The sequence below is a fragment of the Solea senegalensis genome, linkage group LG12 (genome assembly GCF_019176455.1).
Source record: "Solea senegalensis isolate Sse05_10M linkage group LG12, IFAPA_SoseM_1, whole genome shotgun sequence".
In the NCBI taxonomy this organism is placed as follows: Eukaryota; Metazoa; Chordata; class Actinopteri; order Pleuronectiformes; family Soleidae; genus Solea; species Solea senegalensis.
The window spans coordinates 2,147,188-2,171,344 of NC_058032.1; the positions used below are offsets into that span (position 1 = coordinate 2,147,188).

The following is a 24,157-nucleotide window of genomic DNA, read 5'->3' on the forward strand; positions in this document are numbered from 1 at the left end:
TCATTCTGGTGCAAGTGTGTTTACACTGAGTGAATGGGTTCCAAAATCATTTTTTTTGCAGCCTGCACAAGGTGGCTTTCCATTAGAGGAATTGGTTAAAAGCTCTTCTGCTGTGCACGCTATTATCCTGAAAAGTTTTCATTTTATTGGTCTCTGCCTCACTCTCTCTCTCTCTCTCTGCCTCTCGCTGTCTCTCTGTGTTGTTTCCACCCACTTTCTCCTTCCTGGATCTCAAACCTTTGAACAATTTGGTGAAATAAAAGTGTACAATCTTTGCCAACATAGCTTCAAGCAGTGTGTTTGTGTGTAAGTCACAGATAGAGAGGAGGAGAGTGTGGAGGGGGGAGAGGGGAGAGGGTTGCCTGTGTTGCAGCATTGTGGGTGTTTTCTGACACAGTGTTGACTGCATTCTATGTATAAGACAACCTAAACACGACGTCGTGACACAGTACGGGTGGGTCAAAATATTGATTCGGTGATACATCGCTGTCCTTCCTTGTGCAATACATTAATCCATACGACAGGGCGAATATTGATATTTTAATCAATTTAAAGCGGGATAATGGTGGAGAAAGAGATGCCCCATTCACGTTCAATACAGTTTATTCTCTATGTTGTGAGAAATACTGCATTTTTAATACACAGATATCGTGATGTATCGCTATATGACTGTCTTGCAATATATTGATCTTCACAGAGTTGTGACATTATTGGTATCGTGGACATCTGGAGCTTGATTTAGCAGAGATGGAGATTCTCAGAACCATCCATGTACTGAAGCACCGCATCATCAGAGAAAAACAGTTTATTCTTATCTGTTAACTATTGTTTCATCAGTTGACAAAGCAGCCTCCACACAAGATCCTCTCAATTACTTGCTCTGAAGACAAGGTCTTTGTCACGGAACTGTTCTGTGTGCTGAAGCTCTTGACTGCATCACATGGCAGTGTTGTAGATGATTCAGTTCGAGTGTTTGAGTCCCTAACCCAATTTAAGTCCCTCTATGACCTGAGTCAAGAAACTAAATGTGGGCCCTCCACAAAAAAGGAATGCTGTTATTGTATGGAGCTCATGTGTTTTATAACTAGGCTCTGATGTAAATGGATGCAGACCAAACACAACATTTAGGGCATTTTCTTTGTAAACAAATACACCTCAGCTTCCACACTTGCAGGTTTACTTACCCACAAATGTGTAATAGCGTTACACTACTAATACAGCGATATTGCAGCCTTATAGCAGCAGTGCTATATGTCCTGTCCAAACACAATCAGTGTTCACTACTCAATTTTAAGTTCTGATAATCTGGATCTCTATCTACAACACTATTGTGTGGTCCTAAAAGTAAAGCTATCCAAACACATACACAACTTTTCAAATTGATATGGGAAACTTTAAGGCAAATAGTTGTGTATTTTTATTATTTTTTTACCTTTTATCCAGAGGTTTTTGTCATTGATTTATTGTGGCAACTCTTTTATAATTGCAGTCAGCGAAAGGCTGCCAAGAACATCAGGACCACAGATTCACCGCAGACAGCTAAACAAGCTAAAACTCAATATAAAGCTCTGTTAAGCTGATGGTACCTGCTGAATTGGATGGTAATAAATCTCCGTAGGTCCATCACTACAAGTGACCCGTTTCACATTGATGTTGTAAAAATTGCTGCTTAAAACCGTCTGTTATTGAGTGTAATTTTAATACGGTTGACGGCTCCGGAACAGGCTCCTCACTCACGGACCTTGCCTGGAGGTCATTTCAGGTAATTTACTGACGCTTAAAATGTACAACAGGCATGCCTTTGTATTTTCTGGGTGTGTGCTTTTTCATTAGCAATGATTTAATCTCCAAAACACATTATGACAAGCCAAGTGTTTCGTGATGAAAAAATAATTACATTACATAAATTAGGCTGTGATTTGGTGGGAGCTAAGAAGTCTAATATCATTAAACAGAAGACATTATTGATGAAACTTTAAAAATGTCCTTTAATTTTCTCACTGCTATGATTCACATAAGTGCAATAGCTTATTTGCAATCCTTTGAAAACGTTCACACTGTAGATATTAAACTCATGCTGTATATATTGTAGGGTTGGGTTTTATCCGATACAGGTGCCTACTGTATTTTTTAAACAGTTCTCAAAACGCACACACTTTGCATAAACAATGCCCTTTTATTTCCAGGGCCCATAGGCGTCAGATACACGACATGTCCCCAGCACTATTTATGATCAACAATTTTGTCCCCACCATTTTAAAAAAGTTTCCTCCGGCTCACCGTCTTTCGGGTCCTATTGCGCACACTCATGGTCCACCTGTCCACGCCCTGGAAGCGGTGAGCAAGTTTGATGCCGGAACAATGGGGGGCGGTTAAAAAAAAGTCAGGCACCCAAATGAGGCACAAACATGTTGTCTTGTTACTACCATTTATGTCAGAATCGAAAACCCTGATATATTGTGGTCACTCAGTCTTTACTGCACAGTATTTTTCCTGTAATGCACATTCATAGATGTTAGAGCTGCAACTAATGAGTATATGTTTGGTCCATAAAATGTTGATGTTCTCAGATGTCTTGTTTTGACCTCAAACCAAAATCTTTTTAATGGAGTGTTTGACATTAAATAAACAACAAACAACAAAAAAGACTATTTTATCTTATCTCTTGATAGTTTGATAAGATATTGTAGCTTTTTTCCTTCTCCCATATTTAGAAATTGCAGGTATATGGCCAGTGAACATGACTGGAATATTGATTTTGTCAAATGTTTAGCACATATCTAGTGCAGTCGGTGGCCAATCTTCTTTGATCTAGGAGTGGAAACTTTTTTTTTTCAGTTGAGTTTGAATGAGAGTCTGTCACAAGCGGCAATGACTGAGCTGGCTGCCAATATGGCAGATTACACCATACATCAGAAAACATTCCGATTCCTGACAAAACATCAGCATGAAAAATGCTCGCTGTGGAGACACAAGCAATGCTTTACAGGCCGTCTGACCTCGGCCTGTTTGTTCTTCGTCTCTGATGGCCAAGGTGATCAGAATGCACTTCAGCGAAGAAACATACAAGATAATGAGAAGATACCACAGCAACGGTGTGTACATTTCATATTTCATGAATCTGATGTGGAAGATCTCACCAGGGAGCAAGGAAACACCAAATTCCCCTGTCATTTTGTGCTTCATCGACACAGTATTAGACTGCCTTTGTACATTAACATAGGCTTTAATGTGAAAATGCTGGATTACTGTGGCACTGGAATGTGAGCTGGCCACATTTGGAGGGGTCATAAAAACAGTGTGTGGGTGCTGGTGTAGTGGCCAGTGGAAGTTGAGACAAAACAACCTTGTTTCCATCTCAGTTTGAGAGCCTGAATGCTTTATGAACCAATCAATAAATGCTGTAGACGGTGCCATATCTGGGGCAGCAGATCTATAGGAATTCAACTCTTTATGGCTCCCGGCTATGAGGCCAGTGGCTAGATAGATGATAATAGATTCTGTTAACCTAATGGTGACCCCACAGTGGGAATAAAAGCTAGACTCTGAGGGCATTGTGATAATCAAGAGTGTTGCAGTCAGCGTGAGTCTTTTCCTAAGACTAGGGGATGTGACTGTGAGATGTGACTGTGAGATTGTGCACTTTTATTTTTATAACATGACACAAGCTTCTACATGAAGCTGTAAATATCCTGGGACTTCTTGGGTTCACAATACAGACTTGCAGTAAACCGGAACTGTACGCAAACATTTCTGAAGCTGACGAACGTTCTTCACGCTGATATGCTGGGTGGAAGGAGAGGTAACATTTTCAAATCACAGAGGCAAATGGAGACAAATTTAAATGTCAGTTGCGTCTTGTAGTCAGCAGATAAACGGTTTGGGATATTACAGCAGGTTAGCAATAGAAACTATAAACTGTGCAGGGTTGACAAATCTTTTTCAGAGTAAGGGCTGTTTACTTGTTGCTCCGGCAGCTTTTGTATTGTACTGTATGTCGTGCTCTTTTTATCTGCGGGAGAAATTTGCTTAGCAGACGGGGAATCAACCACAACTCAACAGCCACTTTTCTTGTTGTGTTTTAGCACTGGGATTTTTTAGAATAGAAAGTGTGTTACAAATAAAATGTGTTATTATTATTATTATTAGTTTACATTAATTTACTTGGTCTTGAAAATACTGTAACTAGTAATTTAAGTAGCCATTTTTACACAAACAATCCGTTCTCCGTAATGCATTTCAGGCATAACATTTGGGGAATCCTTTGGTCGTGTTTCTTGAAAATTGACAACAAAATGACAAAAGACAATAGCATGAGTCTAAACGTGGACTGAGCCTATGACACAATGAAGTTGTACTGTATTTATATTTTGTATTTGCAGTTTAACAACGGGACTTTCTAGGCAACATATCCTCACAAAACAAACGCTGCATGGAGTTGCTGCCAGCACAAACGTTTCAGCGTCACATTAAAAGTGTCTGCGACACAGATTGACTTTTCTTTATGAAATAGTCACAGTGGGTTTGTCAGTTGTTCATCAAAAACGTGTCCACAGAACAGCCACGGAGATTTCTGACAGCAGACCAGGTTTGAAAAATGGCAGCGGGTAATGAAACGAGAAGGAGCCGCCGCAGCCGCAGCAAACTGTTAGCTGAAGGCTGCAGGCGACAGGCTACTCACCTCTAACTTCTTCTACTGTGCCCTTTCATTTCCCAGTTTGGGCAGCGTAAAATCAGACCATGATTGCTCACAGACTGACCAAGGACAAATATTGTCTATAACATTTAAATAGTACCTACCAGTATTTTTGAAGGTCCGGTTTGTAAGAATTGGTGACATCTAATGGTCAGACAGCAGATTGTAAGTATTGAAGTGTAGGACTTTTCCAGTCCTGGATTGGGAATTACTGGCCTTTGCATAAGTGTCACTTTATAATGTGAAACCCATGCTTTGGCATGTCTGTTTGTTCTGGCTGCTATAGAAACAAGGTGGCGCCAGAGAGTGACCTCCGTAAAGCAAGGCGAATAGTACATAAATGTCTTATAACAGGATTTAAACCCTAAATTAAACCCTCCTAAATATTACACACTGGACCTTTAATCTGTCGTTAATGTTGCTGTTGTCTCCAAATCAACCAACGTTTGCTTTTATGCATCAACTCCATGTACTGGAGAGATGTTTCCATGTTTAATGTAAAGCCCTGGTCTGTCAACACAGCCGATGGCCCAGCAGTAAATAAACCGTACTCCTTAGTCTGTCTGCCGAAGTCCAAATATAGACCTGGAGCCGTGTGCTGATTTGATGTCTCTGCCTGTGTGTGCTTATCCCCTGGGTCACTGTCCTCTATCATGTCATCAACAAGACCTGCCACTGAAGGAGTAAGCTCTTTGTGATAAACTCCGTTGAGCTCATAGTTGAGAATTGAACAAGGCCTCCCTGGTCATGCTATCTTGTCGTCCTTGTCTCTCTGCCTCACTTTCTCACTTGACCTTCTATCTCCCTTTCTGTTGTGCATGTGGTGCCACAAAAGCTGCTGGAAATGTAGTCTAGACTCAGGGTAGAAGGTCCAGAACTTCAGATTGTCTAACAAGAGTTATTTTTAAATGCAATATAATATCTAAGTATTTGGGCCAGTGCCCGTGTGGAGTCAACAACTGACTTTCATATCAAATAAATATATAATGAAATCAATTTTTAACAAATTCTAATAACATTATTTTTTTTTTTGCCATTTTTTCATGTTGATTGAAGCACTGTTATAAAAAAAATATGCTCGTTTTCAAATATCAGTTGGAAAAATAAAACGGGGCTACATCACAAATTGATTTGAACATAAAGCACTTTAGACACAAGTATTCAATAAAAAATGTAAACAGGAAACAAGGTCAGTCTTTTTCTAGACGTGCTTTGGTCTTGTTTTGATAAAATCTCTGTTGTGTTAACATATCTCTTTTCTGATCATTCCATGTGAAGGTACCTTCCTTTTCATGATCATATTACTCTTACTTCCTTCGTCTTTTCCTGTGTGTCCAGTAACATACAAACGAGCCATCAAATGTGGTCATTATCAGCCATTTCTGGGTTCAGATTATGGTCTAAGATTATGGTATAAACTGGAGCTTTAGCTCACAATTTTGCAAAGTAATACGTTAAATAAAATGCTGCCAGTGTTTCCCGTTTCATATCAAAGCACACGCCATGAAGCTGGCATGGCCACGATCTAAGAGAGTTAAAAGAAAAGCCTGTTTAAGTGGAAGTAGTCCGGATTCATGCGACTGTAGTGCATAGCGGCAGATGGCATTGAGGCTGACATTCCTTAACAAGGAGATCTGAAGACTCCCGAACACCTCTGGAGGCTGCTGCTGGAGCCCGGCGATGAAGAGGAGGGTGGGGTGTGGGTGGATTGGATTCTTTGCGTAAAGTCTCCTGGATGATAGCGATCTGCTTCAAGGTGAGAGAAGAGGGGTGAGTGAGGTAATACATCAAAGATTAAGACATGAGGAAGAGCCGTGAGCCTGATGAAAAACTGGAGGGTGAGAATTACACCAGCATCTGGGGAGGAAATGGTAGTGAGCCTGAACGAGTGAGAAAGTAATGATTTAGTACTTAGATACCTACTGAAGTTCCCAAAGAAAGCATGGTGAAGAGACTCTTGAGGACTTCAACAAAACACCCAATCTGTGGCTGTGCAAACTCAGATCTTCTGTCCAAGAAGTCAAATCTTAACTTCATCCTCTAAAGACATCTTCATGTCTGTCATTAGGCCAGCAGTCCTTCAGTTGTTGCTTGTTGCAGGGCTGCAAATTAGATTACTGAATGAATCATCACATATTTTAATCCTTGATTAGTCTTTTTAAATGTTTTTTTTGGATTTTTCAGCTTTTGTGGTTTGTGGACAAAGCAAGACACCTGAGAACATGACCATTTCCTGGTTTTCTGACATTTTATCGACCAAACCAAACCAGTTCTCAAAAAATTATCGACACTGCGCTTACTACTACAAATACTACACTTTACCTTTCCCAGCACAATCCCACAACTGGTATTTCTACTCACCGAATGGTGTTTGGTCATGAATCTTCTTTGGTCTTTGTTTTTTGATCACCCCGCCTTTATCTCTGTTTGACCTGTGATTCTATGTGGTGTTCAGAGTTTGCAACACGTCGATGATATTGGTCGTGTCTGGTGACTTTTTTTTTAATCTGAGAGTTACAGAACTTGTTAGCGACTGAAAAATGGGACTGAGAATTGTGTAGTCGGAATAGTGTTATATATTTAAATGTATAGGTATATATGTGTGTATATATACAGTGTGTGTGTATATATATATATATATATGTTATTTTTTTAAGCAATAAAAAGGAGGAGATTCTTAGGCTGTAGGAGCTCAATGCTGACCAGGAATCCAATCTAAAATGGAAGCAGTATCATCCTAGCGTGTGTGAGGTGTCTGTAGCTCTGCTGCCTAAATATACATTTTAAATTCAGTCAGGTGTTAGAGCAGTGACACTTCTAGTTGCTCTTTAAGATTGCAATCAGTGTAACCCAGTTGTCACACCGAGCTGCCTTGATGTATTGTGAGTCGGGGCAGTACCCACTCACCTGGAGACAGAGATGGAAAAGCAGGACGAGGTGGTCGGGGCACGTTAAGGCAGGGCAAAGATGGAAAGCTTCAGCAGTGTGGAGTCCAGCTATTTCACTGAGCCATGTTTTTCTTTGTATAAATAAAACAGTAGTGCTTTTAACGGGGCAGGTGGAAGAGGCAGGGGGTGGCTCGCTCACTCAGTGTTATGGCCTCAGTGAGCAGTGGACAGGATGGAGATTGCTTGCTTTTTTCCCCTCACTGAGTCCACTGTAGATTCCAGGAATGCATGATTAGCATGTATTTTTAGCTCTCGACAGAAACAGCAGAATAACACGGGCACCAAACTGCATGTTGCAGGGCAGTTTCCGAACATGTTGAGTCACACAGAAGGTTCAGGCTGTAATGGGTGTCAGGCAGCTGAATTTCATGGGTGCAGAAATTGTTTTCTGTTGCTTGGCACCATCGGCAGCTGTAGGTTCATGATGGTGCACAGTGGTTCTCTCTTCAGCAGCTTAGGAAGCAGGAGTTAACCGTGTTATTCCAAAAATCCTGGCCAGTATTGCAGTAAAAACAAATTTACAAATACATTAAGTGATATAATTAGTGAAAGCCCTACCACATGTACATTAAACCCAACTCTGTTCTGTCTGTAAATGCTTCGTGTGACAACAAAAACAAGCATTTCTGTTAACCTTCATGCTTCATCTAACTTGCTCATCACAGAATGTTCCAGTGTTTCCCTGTGGATGGGTGCTATCATACTCAGGAGAATGCCATTATGTTTTGGAGAGTTTTGGGACGATTTTCCCCGCTTTATGTGAGGACTTTCATGTGTGTCTACAGTAAATAATAATAATAATAATAATAATAATAATAATAATTTAATTACTGATATACAAAGAGGAAAAAGTTAATGTTGCAGTGAACGTGTACACAGTAATACAAAGAGAAAGCGAACAATGCTGTACTTTTGTTTTACATTAGTAGAACATTCATCTCCACAAATGTCTCTTTACAAATCACAGAAGCACTTATGCTTTTCAAGTGGCACCATTTTGAATAAAAAAGTTTTTTTCCCCCAAAATGTTGATGTAATATTTACTGTTGCTGTTCAAATACTGTTCATATTGTCGTTTTTACAAGTCCATTTGGCACCGTTAATGAACTTTTATAATAAATGGAATGTGTTAGATCTATGACTTTAAATCAGAACAAATGGTAAAGTGTAAAGATCTTTTCTTGACAGTTATGAAGCTATATATGTCTCCTAAAAGAAGTAGTCATTACATGGATTTTTTGGGGTCACTGTGATTAAATGCTGGCTTATAATAACACCTTTTCCACATCATGACTTTGTTGAAAAAGGCTGCATTGCTGAATTGATTCATTGGCGCTGTCAAAGGAAATTATTTTGGTAAGAAAAAGTACAAAGAATGTACTGAAATTTCTTGAATATCTAAACTTTTGTGATTGACCTTGATGACGTTTTGCACTATGAATGTTCTTCTTAAAAAAAGGCCTGCAAATGATCCCTGGCTTTTTCAGTTATATTACAGATTCTGTTTCATCTTCCACTAAAAGGTTTGATGTTTTCTGTGTTTTTTTTGGACAAAAAACATGGATACTAGTCTCCATAAATAGCAGAAATAGTTACCCTTTAGATAAAATTCAATGGGGAAATGGCTGACAGTCTTTGACTCTTGGTTTTGAATTTTAACATCATTTCTTTGAACATATCGACCAACCTGCGGCTGCTTTGTATCCGACTAATCATTAAATCAATCATTTCTCTCTCTCTGTATAGTGCATATATGACCATTCACTCTGATATGTATCCCCATTCATCTCAGAACTTTATACAAACAATTCAAAGCATTTAAAAGATAAATGGTGCTGGCCTTTCATGGTGGAGTACGGATAGCTGCTTGCACGTAAGAAACCTGAGTGATTTGTCACAAAGAGGCTTATTGAGCATTCAAAAGCAAAGGGGAAACTAAACTACTAGTCTGTGCCCTTCATGTGCCATTAACAAGCGGTGATAAAAACTCTAACACCATCTCCCGTGAAAACACCAGTACATTTTGCCTAAAAGCCACTTTGGCAGATTAATAGTCTCTCTTTCAAACTTTTTTTTTTGAAAAACTATTTTTTCAAAATCTCACATGGCTAAAATGATTGTGACACGTTGGGTGTAAAAGCGTCCGTGAGTGAATGAAAAACTTTTAGAGTCTGACTCCACACTGACCCAATTCAGTTACATCAGCAGCAGCTACCCACAGAACCTGTTAGCGCGGGGAAGTGTCATGTTTTTCCCATGGATTCTGCTGAAAAATATCGTTATACTGAAACGTTCAAGTTGGAGTCTCAAAGTCGATGTTTCTATTACTAACGACTGGGGCTGTCACTTCAAATGTAAGGTGTAAAGTTCAAGTTCGAGCTGTAATGACCAGAGAATGCATGTCGTCATGTAGACCATTTAAAATTGTTGCCCTTAGGATCCAACAGAGGGCGCTTGTAGGGTTTCCATCCATATTATGACAGTAACTGCACAAACTGCTTTGGTCACCTGGAGATGCAAGCCTACATGAGGAAGACTGAGGAGCATGTTATCATCCGTGGAGAATATTGTAAATAAAAAGAAAGCCTCGACTCGATCCTGATCAGTTTGGCTGGGTCATATAATCTTAGAAATCAAGTTGGGCTGTTTGACGTAACATTGTTATATTTGAGTTAAAAGCTGTCTGAGCCTCCTCCTGTTGTCAGTGATTTCCAGTTTGTTGTTGTGAATTCTCTAACTAGCAGCACTGTTGATATGTACTATTTGTCATTAAAAATGTGTTCAAGCTTGATTTCCTTTTTTCTTTTTAAGTGACAGCCCTATTAACTACTGTCAGCTTTCCTTAGATGGCGTTCACTTGGCTTGTAATTGGAAGTTGTAAACGAGGACTGTGTTGTCATTAGTATGTGCTATAAATGAACAGACTTGAGATGATTACAAAATAAAAATAAATGTGATTACATGGGGGAAAGAAAGATCTGGTGTATTTGACATGTGGTAATTAAGCTGTAGCAACTCGGAGAGCAGAAAAAGGAAACCGTTCAAAGTTGGATGAAGCTCTCGTGAAAGAGTGAAGCTTGTGTGAAGGTCGGGGTGTTTGTTTTGGAGGTGTGGTAAAAACATTTCCTTTTGTTTTAAAAACGCATCCAAAAACCACTCTCTTCAATCAAACGTGTCACATCAGGCTTTCATGTAAGAAACGTGGTTCCATTGGAAACTGCCCAAAAACAGTTGGTCCTGAAAGTCTTGAAGTAACGTTTACTGACAGAGTTAATGTGAAAAATGTGTGGAATGGTGCTACTCCATATAATTCTTGTCAGTGCTGTGAGAGACACTGATGACGGCACCAAGGCCACAACCATTCTCCATCACCATTCTGTATTTCCATTACAGTTAAGTGATTGTGAGATGGGTTTTTTAAATGTACCTGAACACAGCATTTTCCTCCCCTCATAAAACGGGATATTTGTCTGACTTTTAAAACTCAGTTTCGGCTTCTTCACTGACAATTTAAATGGATAATGTTTACAGCGCTGACAAGTCACTGATGTTACAGCGATATTTGTTTTTGCTAGCTGTTTGATCAGCCAAACTATTATGTCAAGTAAACGGCTGCGCTGCATCATACTGTGTTTGTAGTTTGGATGGCTAAGATGTCAGCTCAGCCCCGGGTTTCACCGGACTGACAGTTGACCAGTGGATGTTTTTATTCAACTAAATTGATTGGTTTTGGAGCTGATGTGGACTGTTTTGACTGATTCCCATCAAAAGATACACCTTCAAATAATCCTGTACTTCACTTTGTGCTGGTCCTGCTCCGGATATGCCGGAGTGCCTTTACTTTGAAATGGATACAGGATGTGCTGTGTGTTAGTGACAGATTAACATTGACTTCCTGTTCAGAGGAGCTGCGATTTGCCTGCGGTAGCGAGGCGTTAAATCAGTGAGTCTTCAGTAGCAAGCTGAGAGAGTGAGAGGAAGGGGTGTCAGTGTCACACTTTTAGAGAGATGCTGATCATTGTGTGTGTGGCGTATATAACTCGGGGGGGAGGAATGTGGAAGTAACATCATCAAACATCTTTTATTTTTGTTTTGATGAAGAGAGAGAACTAGAGACCCCCTAAATTTGGGCGTTCACTTTTTCTTTTTGGGATGGCTCAGAGCACCCTCTGCTTGACCACGCAGTAATTACTTCAAACAGTCTGCTGCACTTCTAGTTTCCCTCAAGTTTGATCAGACATTTGAAATTTGAATGAAGCGCTGCAGCCCTACAGGAGTAGCCATTGTCTAATTATTCCCCCGCCCCCTGTAGTCATGTTTTTTGGATACTTGCGCGGTGGCGTGGAGACTGTGTCTAAGTTTGTGTGTACACTTTGCAATTTGTATGTGTGTGTGTGTATGTGTGCATGCATGTGACAGAGCATGTTCCTTTGACGTCGCTGACCTTCATATCCCCCGGGTAGGCCAGCAGCCATTTATCTTTTATTCATTTTGCCATTTGTGGCCAAGGCAGCTTCTCTGCCACTGACGCTTGTCAAAATAGCCCCGGTCCCATGATATGCAGCCGGCTGCAGCCTCAGTGGCCTGCACGCTCACAGCTGATGCAGCGTTCAAGCAATTAATTAAACCTCTACACTTAAGAATTCACAAGTCACTGTCGCGGTGTCAACAGCCAAAATTCGAGTAGATCTTCCACTTGGTTTGTCGTCTGCAGTGGCTGGTTGAAAGAAACGCCACCACGTTGTTGTTGTTCACACCCCGCTGGAAGCTTCAGACTGAGCGTTAAGCTCTAACATCTGTCAACAAGTCGGTTCATCTCTCACAGACAGGTGAAGGTGCAAAAACTAACAGACGCATTGTTCTGCGTTTCCTCACTCGTGTTTAATTCTCTCCATCTGGCAATGTAAGGATTCAATAATTCAGTTCTCCATTAGAAAACAAAGCACAGTGAGGGGGGATTTGTGCTGTGGGTTACATTAGCACACAGAGGAAACAACAGAGATCTTCTTAAAACAAACCGTATGTCTTGCTAAAAGCATGTGGGACATTTTCTTAATCATTTTACACTTTGCTTGTGAACTGATTAGCTGTTGAGGTGAAGATTAAAATATCATGTTTTGGTGAGCGTCTGTTTCGAGATTTCACACAAAGTCATCGCAAAACCGGGTTGACAAGGAAGGCCGCAGAGAAGGTTTATGGATGTTGTTAAGGAGGACATGAGGACAGTTGGTGTAACTGAAGAGGACACAAGAGATGGAGGCGGATGGTCCTCTCTGGTGACGCCGAAAGGGAGAAGAATCGAGTAAAATACTGGGATGCATCACTTTTTAGCCAAAAATATACAGGAATATGATTCTTTTGCCCAGTCAATGCAACCGATCCTGCGTCCGATTCCGCAGAAGTAGCTTGACTTTAAAACGTACCTCTCATTTGACATGAACCCACGCTGATATATTGAATATACCCATAAATTATTTCCTTTTTGCCATGGGGTTACTTTTAAATGGAGCCTAAACATTTGAAAATGAGGATTCAATTATCATCACAAACCTGCAGCGCCGCCGCACACATGGACCTGTCACGGTCAGGAGAAATCCAGCTGCTTCATTCCCCTATTGTCCAATAAAACATCCATAAAGGGTTTAGCTCCTTTTAACAGGCAGACTCCAGGATCATTTTCTGCTTTAGCCATGTGCACCCGTGCAGCCCTCGGGCAGGAGTCCCTCTGAGGTGCTCCAGAGTAAAACTGCATAGATGTTCAGCAACGAACACAAAAGTCGACCTTTATTAACAGGCCAGGACTAACTCAGTGCTCAGCAAGCGGCTCTCTGCTGGTTTTTATTCAAAAACAGCAACATGGACAGAAGACGGTACACTAGTTATTTAACTGCATAAACAGCTCACGGGTTGATGATGGATATTCATGTATTTTCTCTCATACTCTTCATATCTGGATGAGCAGGGCAACATGAAATATAAATAGCCCCACAGATGCCTCCAGTTTTTATCAAGTTATAAACTAAATATTTGAAAAGGTCGACCCTTCTCAGTCTCGGGGACTTTATGAGATGAAAATGACTTCTGCTGTGGAAAAGTCTCTTGAATCTAAATAGTGGCTATTGTCAGGATAACACTAAGCGTCTCATGTAAATACTTGATTGATGCTCCAGCTGTTTGAATAAGGACATGCTAGGAGAAATCCACAAGAACAAACAATTGAGATCCTGCACGTCTGAGAATGACACGTAACTGGTTGCTGAGATCGCTCCGATTCTGCTTAAACTAGTCATCAGCTCTCAGCACGCATCAAGTTCTATTGAGTGGAGATCTCATTATCGCACTCACTTAATCATTCTCGCCCGATCATCCAGAGAAAAGTTCATTTGTCTCGCAGCAGCTATTTTCCCCCATGAAGGTGATGACACTGATGTCACAATCCTCCCCGAGGATTTGCAAAGCGTCTCTGTGCACAACAAAGTTTTCCTCGTGGGCTGAATGACATCAGCTAATGCCACGTTTTATGAGAGGGGAAAAAAAACCCACTTCCAGATTTAACAATGTGAATTTGACGTGACACGTTTCAACCTCTGGTTCTAGTCATTATTTTCTCTTTACCTCGACTCTCTCCTGCAGAATCTTTCATGTTAGAAGACTTCTTTGAACTCGAACCTTTGTTGGCGGATTGTAAATACAACACCACCGTGTTTTTTTCTGTTGCTGTCAGGGTTAGCTCTTGACACTTGTGTGATGAATTTGTTCATCAGGTTCTTTGTGAAGACGGTGCCGCTGCTTTCTTAGTTTAGTGGCGTTGAAAATGCTGCACAAATGTCTCTGCTTCTGCTCCCATTTGGGAAAAAAAACAAACAAAAAACCTGTTATTGTGATGCAGACAGGTAAGTCATAGAAACTCATTGTTTAATAATGTGGGTCTTCTCCCAGGTACTAATTGGCTCAGATTTTTAAAATTACATCTATTTTTAAGTTTAGTGCTTTTTAATCATGGCCCCTTTTCAGCAAATGAGTGTCATTTAGTTTGGTTTTTTAGATTTTGGATATTTTTAGTAACCTAAGTAAAACAGAAACATATTTTCCTTACAGCTCTTACACTAGCAATTATTTGTTCCCTCCCCCTCTAACCATAATGCTTCTTTATTTTCTTTTATTTCAGATGACAACTGCAGACTGAGCGACTACCGCCGCCTGAAGACCAAGACCCTGGATCTGCACGACAAACGATACATGGGCTCTCGCATGCACGGCGCCCACAAGGACAACATGGCTGCCAGGAAGCAACTGGTCGATATGATGTTCAAACGCTTTGATGCGGATAATAACGGTCAGATAGATTCCAGCGAGCTCTCACAGGTGAGCTTACATTTTACACTTCGTTGAGTCACTTTCTGACATGATGGTGAATGCAACAGCCTCTGACGTCAGCTAGCACTGATCCTTTCAAGTGTTTTTCACTTCCCTCTCACGGCTGACAAAACAACATTTACATAAACAAATAATAATGAAAAGGAGACCGTAAATGTACAAACACCCCATGTGCTCTGGTGTTTAAAGCGCTAACTTTGATGTCTGTCTTTACTTGTGTCCGTTTTACACTCCTTACCCTTCCCTCTGGTAGCTGTGCTACATGGCTCTCAGTAAATCCTTTGAAAAGCAGTGTGGTTCAAAGGAGCTGTGTGCTCATGGGAGGCTGCAGCCTTTGACCAGCGCTGCCATGAGGGGTGGTTGTAAAAGAAGCTTTTTGTTTTTGTGGATGCCATGAGGAGGGAAGATATTCTGTGCATGACAATAAACCCTCCCAGAACCCGAGGCCTGACTTAATATAAAAAAGCATTTGAATAATTGAGTGTAAGCAGCCTGGAGCATTTTTCCGACACCATGACACCAAGTGCTGTTCTTAGGTCAATTTCCCGCTGATAGAATAGGATACACTCTCTGTTCGGGGGGCACCTTGGTTAGCTTTGTCAGTATCCTCTGCCTCAAATGTTACATTAACATGAATAAATCTTTCAATTCAGAGTTTGAAACATCCGAGTAATGCTTTAGAAAGTGATATTTTTTTTGTCTTATCTTCATATTATTTACATAATTTTGCATGTTTACGCGTTCACTGTGCCAGCGTGAGAGAAACCGATGCTTCAACATGCCCTTCAACCGCCCAGATATTACTCCTGACAGATTTTCAGGTCTCTTGGTGTTGTGTTTAGTCTGTTGCAGGCTAAGCTATAGAACTTCACATTTGCCCCAGGCGTTTTAAATGACTAGTGTCAGGTATTATAGTTTGCATTTTATATTCCAAAGTGCTTTAAAAGGGTCAGATATAGGAAACTCTGTTCTAAAATTGAAATATCAGCCTGTGTGATGTTTGAGTGTTGCGAGCCAAGCCCTTTAAGTACCGTCTGTGGCCGTGAGGGTAGTTAGGTGTGTAATTCTGGGAAATTATGTATTCTAGAGAGTTGTTGTTGTTGTTGTTGTTGTTTGCTGCAACCCGTACTGCAGATGCAAAACAAAGTGTACTGTATGCCTGCATGCTTCACGTCAATCATCACTGTTCCCCACAGTTGGCTGCAGATTTAAAGATGTGTATACTTCATTTTCTGTACAGCAGCGATGCCTGGGCTGTTTGTTTTCCACTGACAGGCTGAGTTAATACGGCGCCATTGGCTTCGCTGCGATACGGTTCAGAGCCAGAAAGAAGTGCAGAGAAAAGCCTCGTGCTCGAGGTCGGGGAGGCCTGTATGCATAAATATCTTTTCAGGCGGGCAGAAGCGCTGCTACCTCCAGCAGTGATGCAGCAAGCGTAGGGACAGCAGAATGAAGGTGGATCATGGTGAACTGTGGCAGAGGGTGCAGCGCTGGACCACGTTTATTGTCATCTGCTGTCACTGTTTTAGCACAACCAGGCTTTTGAGTCATCCATTTTCTCATGGGAAACAAGGTTCCCGGTTATCGCTTCTAAATTGGTGACATGACACAAGCGAGTCAGAAAGTAAGAGCACCTAAACTGAGAATGGCAAGTTTCATACAATGTCAGCAAAAGAACTAGAAGAGATTTTAACTATCTGTCAGCTGCAGGGGGCTATCATGAGAATCAAAAGGGGTATTTTCAACAGTAATTCATGGCTTTGACTTACAAGTTGCTCTATAAGAACCCTTGGTTTCTAATTTTATCTTTTTATGTCCCCTGGACTTTTTTTTGCTTTATGACTGCATCGTACTGATCTGATAAATCACTTCACAAAGTAAGGTAGTTATGCCATTGACTGCGCCTTTACATGAAGGTGCCTGGATGTAAATGAAGTCTTTAAAGAATCAGCACGATGGCTTTAGGTGACAGCAGCGTTTCCGACCATTAGCTCATATCAGAAGTAATCTACATCCACACGACCACAGCTGCAATGGTGTATGTGGTGAGACCAGGGAGCAGATTTTCTCTGCTTAGTTTCAGAGAAATGCCACCACTCCAGTTGTAGTTGGAACCTCCAACCTCACCAACACAACAACTGGTATTGGTAACAGTGACTCGGCAGCATTTATTTTAGGGAGTCCTAAAACTGCTGCCTACTGTGGACAGCAGGTGCAGCCAAAGTAGATGTAATGTGTCACAGAATGGATTGTTGTGGTGGTAAAGTTGCATATTCTGTCTGTTCCCTCTTGTGTAAGTGGGATAACCTGAACAGTGTCCTTCAGTTTCACTTTTTTGGCCAAATGTGATATTGAATCTCATTCACAATGAATTTCGGATTGTGTTACATTGAACAATCGACACATTTTTAATCCTCACTCGCTTCAGGTATAAAAAGTGCAGAATTTAGGGTTTTTTTTTGACAAAAGAATCAAAGTGGGGGGAAAAAAATGAGACAAATGCAAATGTACTTTTAATGTGAAAAGCCCTCAAAAGTGCTCTGCACAAGCAAAGCACTCTGTTATCAGCAGCTGAGAGAACAAACCCATTGCCGCTGCCATCGTGCCCCGCAGCGCCCTTTATAATTGGAGCATTCTCTGATCTTATTTGAAATTCTATGTTGAAAATCTCTCATCTTGGCTGACTTGACTTGCTGGTGTAGTCACATGGAGAGGCACAGGGAGCAGTTGTCACTGACCTTTTAGACTTGTGTGCCCTTTTTGAAATGGCAAATCAAAACTTACTTCCCCCACTCATGTATGGAGGACAGAAGGCTAACAACTTTAGCATTTGACTAAACAAAGGTACAGACCAGCTGTGACTCTCATCACCTACAGTGCTGGCAAAGTCCAAGGCCACTACTAACTTTGTTGCTGCTAAAATACATATTTTTGTTGGTCAAATACTCAGATCGTTGATATTTTGATAGAAATGATGTGAGAGAACCGACAGCAGCCATTTTGACATGATAAACAATGTTACCTGTGACATTAATTAGGATTGGACTCAAATTTAAGAACGTCACTATATCTCCTGTTGTATTTGAATAAAGATATTTATTTATTGCCATTATAGCGTTGCTATAACAACAAGTAACGTATATCGACAAATATAACCTGAACAAGAAAGAATATGGTGTTGTTGATTGTTTACAGCTGCTAATTAGTGTCCCTTTCTTTGTGATATTATTGTTCATATAAAAGCAAGAGAAGGTTTTGAAAGATTTGAAAATGCATTTTGTTCTTTTGTTAACATTTATTAAAAACTTAGCATAACATCAGGTGGTGGAAGATATCAAAGTTACAAGTAAGTCATCAGCTCTTTGTCTCCTGTAGTATTTCAGGTATAGACTAAAGAGATGCCATCACAGGTGACTTTGTACATTTACATTTTTGGGGAAGGGAAGTGCATTGATCCGATGGATGAGGTGTGTTGTGTAAAGCCGTCCCTCGTGATCAGCGCTTTGACAGCTGATCTAGCGTGATAGATGTTTTTCTGCCGGCACCAGGCAGCGGGTGGCGAATAGGATCATGCGTTAACATGAAGATGAGAGGATGAAGATTAGATCTGCACAGTGTTTGTGGTGCCTCATTTCAGAGGAAACTGTAATACATTTGTTCTCTTTTTTTGTTGTTAAAACTGTGAGGGTTTATGTGTACGTTTGTTTTACTCTTTAAGCGACTTCCTGTCTACCGTTTTTAATTTTCAGATACTGGTAAGAATCTACCCACTTATGGCGTCATAACAAGTATGAAACTTTCAAGAAATACCTTTCTGGGGAAAAATGTCAATCCAAACAATTTACATTTCTTATTTTTTTGTTGTTTTTGTGGCCTTGTATGTTCCAAAGAAACCCTGTTTACTTTCACACATCAGTGGTGTTCAAACGCAGTTTCAAGGAGGCAGGCTTGATGATGAGGAATGAGGAGTTAAAGACACTGTGTCCACCTCCTGTAACCAAACATCAATGCTCTTCTCACTCAAGGTAATCAAGCAGGAAGGTCTGTCCAAGGATTTCTCTGAGTGCACGCTGTTTGACCTCCTCAAGTACAGTGATGTCAACGATGACGAGCACTTGACAAAGGAGGAGTTTTACACAGCGTTTGGTGAGTGCAACATTTTCTATGTTAAATATTTTATGATAAAATATGTATTCTAAAAGGAATTAAGGCCGTGCCGTGCAATATCAATATTGGTGTATTTTTAATCTCCTTTAGTGTTTTATTGTCTTGAAGTGTGTTGTTTACATAATCTTAATGAATAAACATTAAGACAGAGGTGTCTGCATCACCTGTCACCAATTTGTCATCATTTATCCGAATAGAATGTCTAATGTCTGTGTGCGACCTGCGACAGAAAAGGAAACTTCAAACCATGGTAACAACAACAACTGTGGCAGGAATCTGGAAACATAATTAACATATATTTTCTTAAGCCTTAAACTCTCTTCTCGCCGCGTTGCTCGTCTTCTTGGTGCTTTCATGTTAACGGCATAAATACAAGCTGTGTGTGCTCCATAAAAAACACAGAAGGTTTTATAATTACATTTTAATTGTGATCTTAAAAATCTGAGGTGCAAATGACTCGTTAACATCTGAACTGACAGGCTGTTGCATTCGTGTCTGTTGGTTTCAAAGTTATGATGACGATACGTTAGGAATGGAGGTTCACTCTCTTTGAACTCCAGGTTTGTTGCCAGCTGGGATGGATCAAGGATTAAAACTGGAGTTGGAGCAAAAGGAAGCAGGTCCCAATGACTCCTTTCTCCTTCATCATTAGGAAACATTATGATGACAGGTGCCCCCCCGCCCCCCCCTCTGTTTCCTCCTCATGATTTCTTTCATGGTTCTCCACTGTTTGACATTTTCATTCAGCTCAATATCCTCTGACAGAATATCCTCTGACATTTGGCCGGCTTGACACATTTACCAGTGGGAGAGAATTCATAATCAACCTTCATCTCATCAGCTCTTTGTATTTAATGCGTTTCCTTGAGCAGGCGATAAAAGACGCCACGAGAGCAAATGGCAAAGTGAAAGAGTTTCATCTCGTCTGTTAATCGCCACATCGTGTGTGTGAATGTGTGTGGGAGCGAAACCCTTCTGGCAAATCATGATAGGAAATGGACCTCGGCCGAAAGCTGTGTTTCCTTAAAGAGTTGTGTTGCCCTCAATCAGATTTTTTTATTAGGGCCACATTGAGAGAAAAAAAAAAAAGTACAATCTTGTAGTTACAAGAATAAAGTCGTACAGTTACAATAATAAAGTCGTAATATTGTAACCTGTTGTTTTAGAAGAGGAGAGTTGTTAAAATGAGGGCTGTGGAGCATTTCATGGAATTCTTGGAGGAAACCGCTGCTTTTGTGGCGGGGGAAATAGCTGGAACTGGTCGACTGCAGGGTTATCGGTGGATGCATCAGCAGCCGCTCAGAGGGGTTTTGTGGTTTCTCATGAAACAATGCGAGCAGTAGTATGGCATATGGATTCCATACTATGGAATCCTATGGAAGTCTTGATGGATTCAATCAAGACTTTATTCATGATTTTTTTTCTCAATGTGGCCCTAATACTCCGTCGTAGTTTTCTAAAAACTTACAAGGGAAGGAAAATCATGTACTTTTTTTTTGTCTTTGTCAACAGTTCTGCTTGACGAGAGATTTCCATGCTCTCTACAGGAGCGCTCCGAGCCATTTCACCTTTGTTCACCTAATACGGAATTTAAATAAGTGTTTTACATACTTGGAGGTCATTGTAGTTCTCAGCAGTTTGTTCACTTCTTTGCGACATTCATCGGGGGGGGGGAAACAAAACCCTACTTCACTTTGCCAAATGCTCAGGTGCTTTAAAGATAGGCCCTCGATGTGCCTGTGAGGCAGCTGAGGAAGAAAGGCAAATAACAAGGTCACAGAATCCCCTCCTCTCGACACTAACAGCTGTATTAAACATTTCAATTCATCTCATTTCAGCAGAGCTCGTTCATTCGCGCAACCGAGGGGGATGACACAGTTGGGTTGAAAAGAGCAGATGCATCAGAATCAAAAGAGGTTTCTTTTTATTTGGCCTCTTTTCTAAACATTATCATCAGTGGTTTTTGTCCCAAGGAAAACAAGAAAAAGTGAATAGACAATAAATCCAAAGCTGTTTTCACTTCCTGCACCAACTGTAGCCTGAAATCTGGATGACGGATCGACTAAATCAAATGTTCTAAATGATTTAAGACTTGTGAGTTAAATTCCAAAAAAAAAAAAAACAGAAAACGCATTTAATAGCGTCAGCGCTGCAGGCTGCCGATCTTCCTGTGGTAAACATTGGATTGGAGCTCCAGCTAAATGAAGTACATTTTTCACTATTCAGAAAGTCGAGTCCAGGCAGATTCTGACGGCAGTGAAACTAAACCCAACTGGAAGTCATGACTCATGTTGTTTTCTCAGAAACCCGATGTATTTAGATTGAAATGAAAAGCCTGCTGTATTATCACCACTGTATGCCAACCATATCATGACATTGATAAGATTCATCTTAGGAAATGAAAGCGTTATTGGAAATCAATACTTGTTAGGATTATGTTATAGTCAGATTCACTGCACAGGGCCAATCAATTTTATTACAGCTTTTTTCATTCTAGATAGAGTTGTAATGCAAACTTTCGATGTCATGATTATAGATTTTCTTAATACGATTATTATCGGATAATTAATATCAATATTATGATTATCGTAACACTATGAATGTGTAAAATCACATGAACACTGCTTATAGGTCTTAAAGTTTCATTTATCTTTTGATCGTAACATACTTAATGCAAACACACAGGGTATAACACTGTCTCTTTACTTTTTATTTTTCAACGGGGGGGGCGGGGGCACAGGCTGCTGAGACAATGCAATCACAGGCGTCGTCTTCAGTAATGCTTCGAGTCATGGCTTTGAACATGTACTACATTAACTTGTGGCAGATGTAACTAGGAGCTGAGCAATGCAGCCGACTAACACGGGTGGAATTATCTGGACTTACAGACTGCGGTCACGGTGCCCGGAGGCAAAAAAAACAAAAAAAAAAACATTTATAACAGATAGTTTCTCAGTTCATTGCTGACATAATCTGTGAGTGGCAGCTGTAAAAAAAACTACGTAAATACTTAAAGCGCCGTCATAAACTGAGCGGCATCATAAAGTAAATCTGTCGATCCGCTGTGTCCAGAATTATGGCACAGCTTTGAGACTAACGGCACTAAATGCCATCTGACTGCCCATGAAAACTGCACCTGTCTGCAACTCTGCTCATGAGGACCCTGCACGCACCTTTGTGGAATATTCAAAGTGTGCCACCATTGTTTATCAGGACAAAAGATAAGACGTTAATGCCGATGCATTATTCATACCTCCGTTAGAAGGAACTGGAAGGGGTTGAGAATCAATTTGCCTCAGCTCGCAGTAAGGAAACTGTCTGGCAGGAGTGATGTCTTTTAATTAGATGATGTTACAGATATGAATGATGTCTGCCACACTCCTGATAGTCAGCGCCTTGTCATCGTTGAATAATTCGGTAAATAACGGCCCAGTGCATCATGGGTAAACAGATAAGGTGTCATCCATCATAGTGTGATAAAGTGTCATCAACTTTCAGTAGACGTGTCATAGTACATTGTGGTGTTGACTGCCATTAACCACTGCCAGTACAAAAGACAGACGAGACATGGTGAAATAGCCTTGTCATTCAGCACAAGGGACAACCTTGGATATGTGTGTATTCACTGTACAGTCAAAAAAAGTTTTCCTAAAATTGTCCGGAGGGGATTTATGTGAAAATGCAAATGAGGCAAAAGTCAGTCAGGACAGTTTTACTTTAACGTTTCCCTCCAGCTCTGGGCCAAATTTAAGGCAGAATATCAGAAAGAGCCTGTCTGAGATTACACCAGGATAATCTCCTGAAATGTCACTGGCTAGCGAGTGTTCTGCCTCCCGCGTGTTCGACCCCAGTCGATCCACTCAGTGTCCGGGTGTCTGTTGAATTCCTGCTGTGTATTCAATATGTAGAGTTCATGTAGTGTTGGTATATACACAGTACAGAAGTGATGCGTTACTCAGGGATTCAGTGCCTTTGCAGTAGATGAAGTTAGGGCACTTGGTCATGTTAGCGTAACTGTTAGCAAAGATGGCGGACACTGTTTACATGCTGGGAATGAGGTCCCGTCCCGCTACGAGTGGGTCAAAAAAGTACGGCGTTAGCATTGCAGTTTTGCAGCCTCGGACCAAGTGTCATTGGTGGGCACGTAACAAAGAAAAGAATGAAGATATTTCTCGACTCAGGGGAAACTTGTATACATAAACTTCTATATATATATACTATCATATACTCATATTACACTACGCTCTATGTATTTGTAATGTTCGTATATGGCAATCTGCAACAATTCTGCATTGATGCTGCATCCAACTCTTTCTTCAGAGCCTCTGGAGTTGGACACTCTGCTGAGACAAGATTAGAACTATAAGGGAAAGGTCAAACTCACAGTTTGCCACAAAATAATATTACATCCTGATTATTAAAGGGGAGTCTGGGACACCAGTGTACACCAGTGCACCAGTGAGTAACTTTGTTTCCTGGTACCATACCCATGCAGTGAAATCTTCCGTTGGGTAGTTTAAGTCAGGTAGCGCTTTAAAAATCTGCTAAATGTGAGGCAGATTGTGACTGCACGCTTGGGCCAATGTGCTGTTTAAGCCCTTTTAATATGGCTGTAGAATCACTGGGGGCTTTGTCTGTGCACCATGCAGTTTAAATGTTATTAGTTTGGGTACACCTACTAAATGTGTTCACTAAGCATCCAGACGTGCCGCTTCAGACATCAATGAAAACGAATGTGCAAATACTTGGAAAGAATCCCTTGTCTGAATGCTCCCTCAGGCTACTTTGTTGGCATTAAACCTTTCCCCATACTCTCAGGTCCACACGCAGCAGACTTACAGTGCATCATTCTTTATAAACACCTGCAAAAGGGCTTATTTCCTCGTCTCTGGTGGGTGTTTTTTTGCCGTTAGATTTATTTATTCAGTACACTTTATTTATTTAGCTGATTCCCAGTAATGGTCTTAAT

General features: G+C 40.7%; 1 protein-coding gene across 4 annotated transcripts in view; it reads left to right on the forward strand.

Annotated features, from left to right (window-relative positions):
* fstl5 (follistatin-like 5) overlaps positions 1-24,157 on the forward strand; it is a 168,471-nt gene that overhangs the window by 75,943 nt on the left and 68,371 nt on the right. For all 4 annotated transcript variants that reach the window (XM_044040724.1, XM_044040726.1, XM_044040725.1 and 1 more), the window contains exons 5-6: positions 14,813-15,009; positions 19,047-19,167. In XM_044040724.1, coding sequence (XP_043896659.1) covers positions 14,813-15,009; positions 19,047-19,167 — 318 coding nt within the window. The remainder of the gene's footprint in view (positions 1-14,812; positions 15,010-19,046; positions 19,168-24,157) is intronic.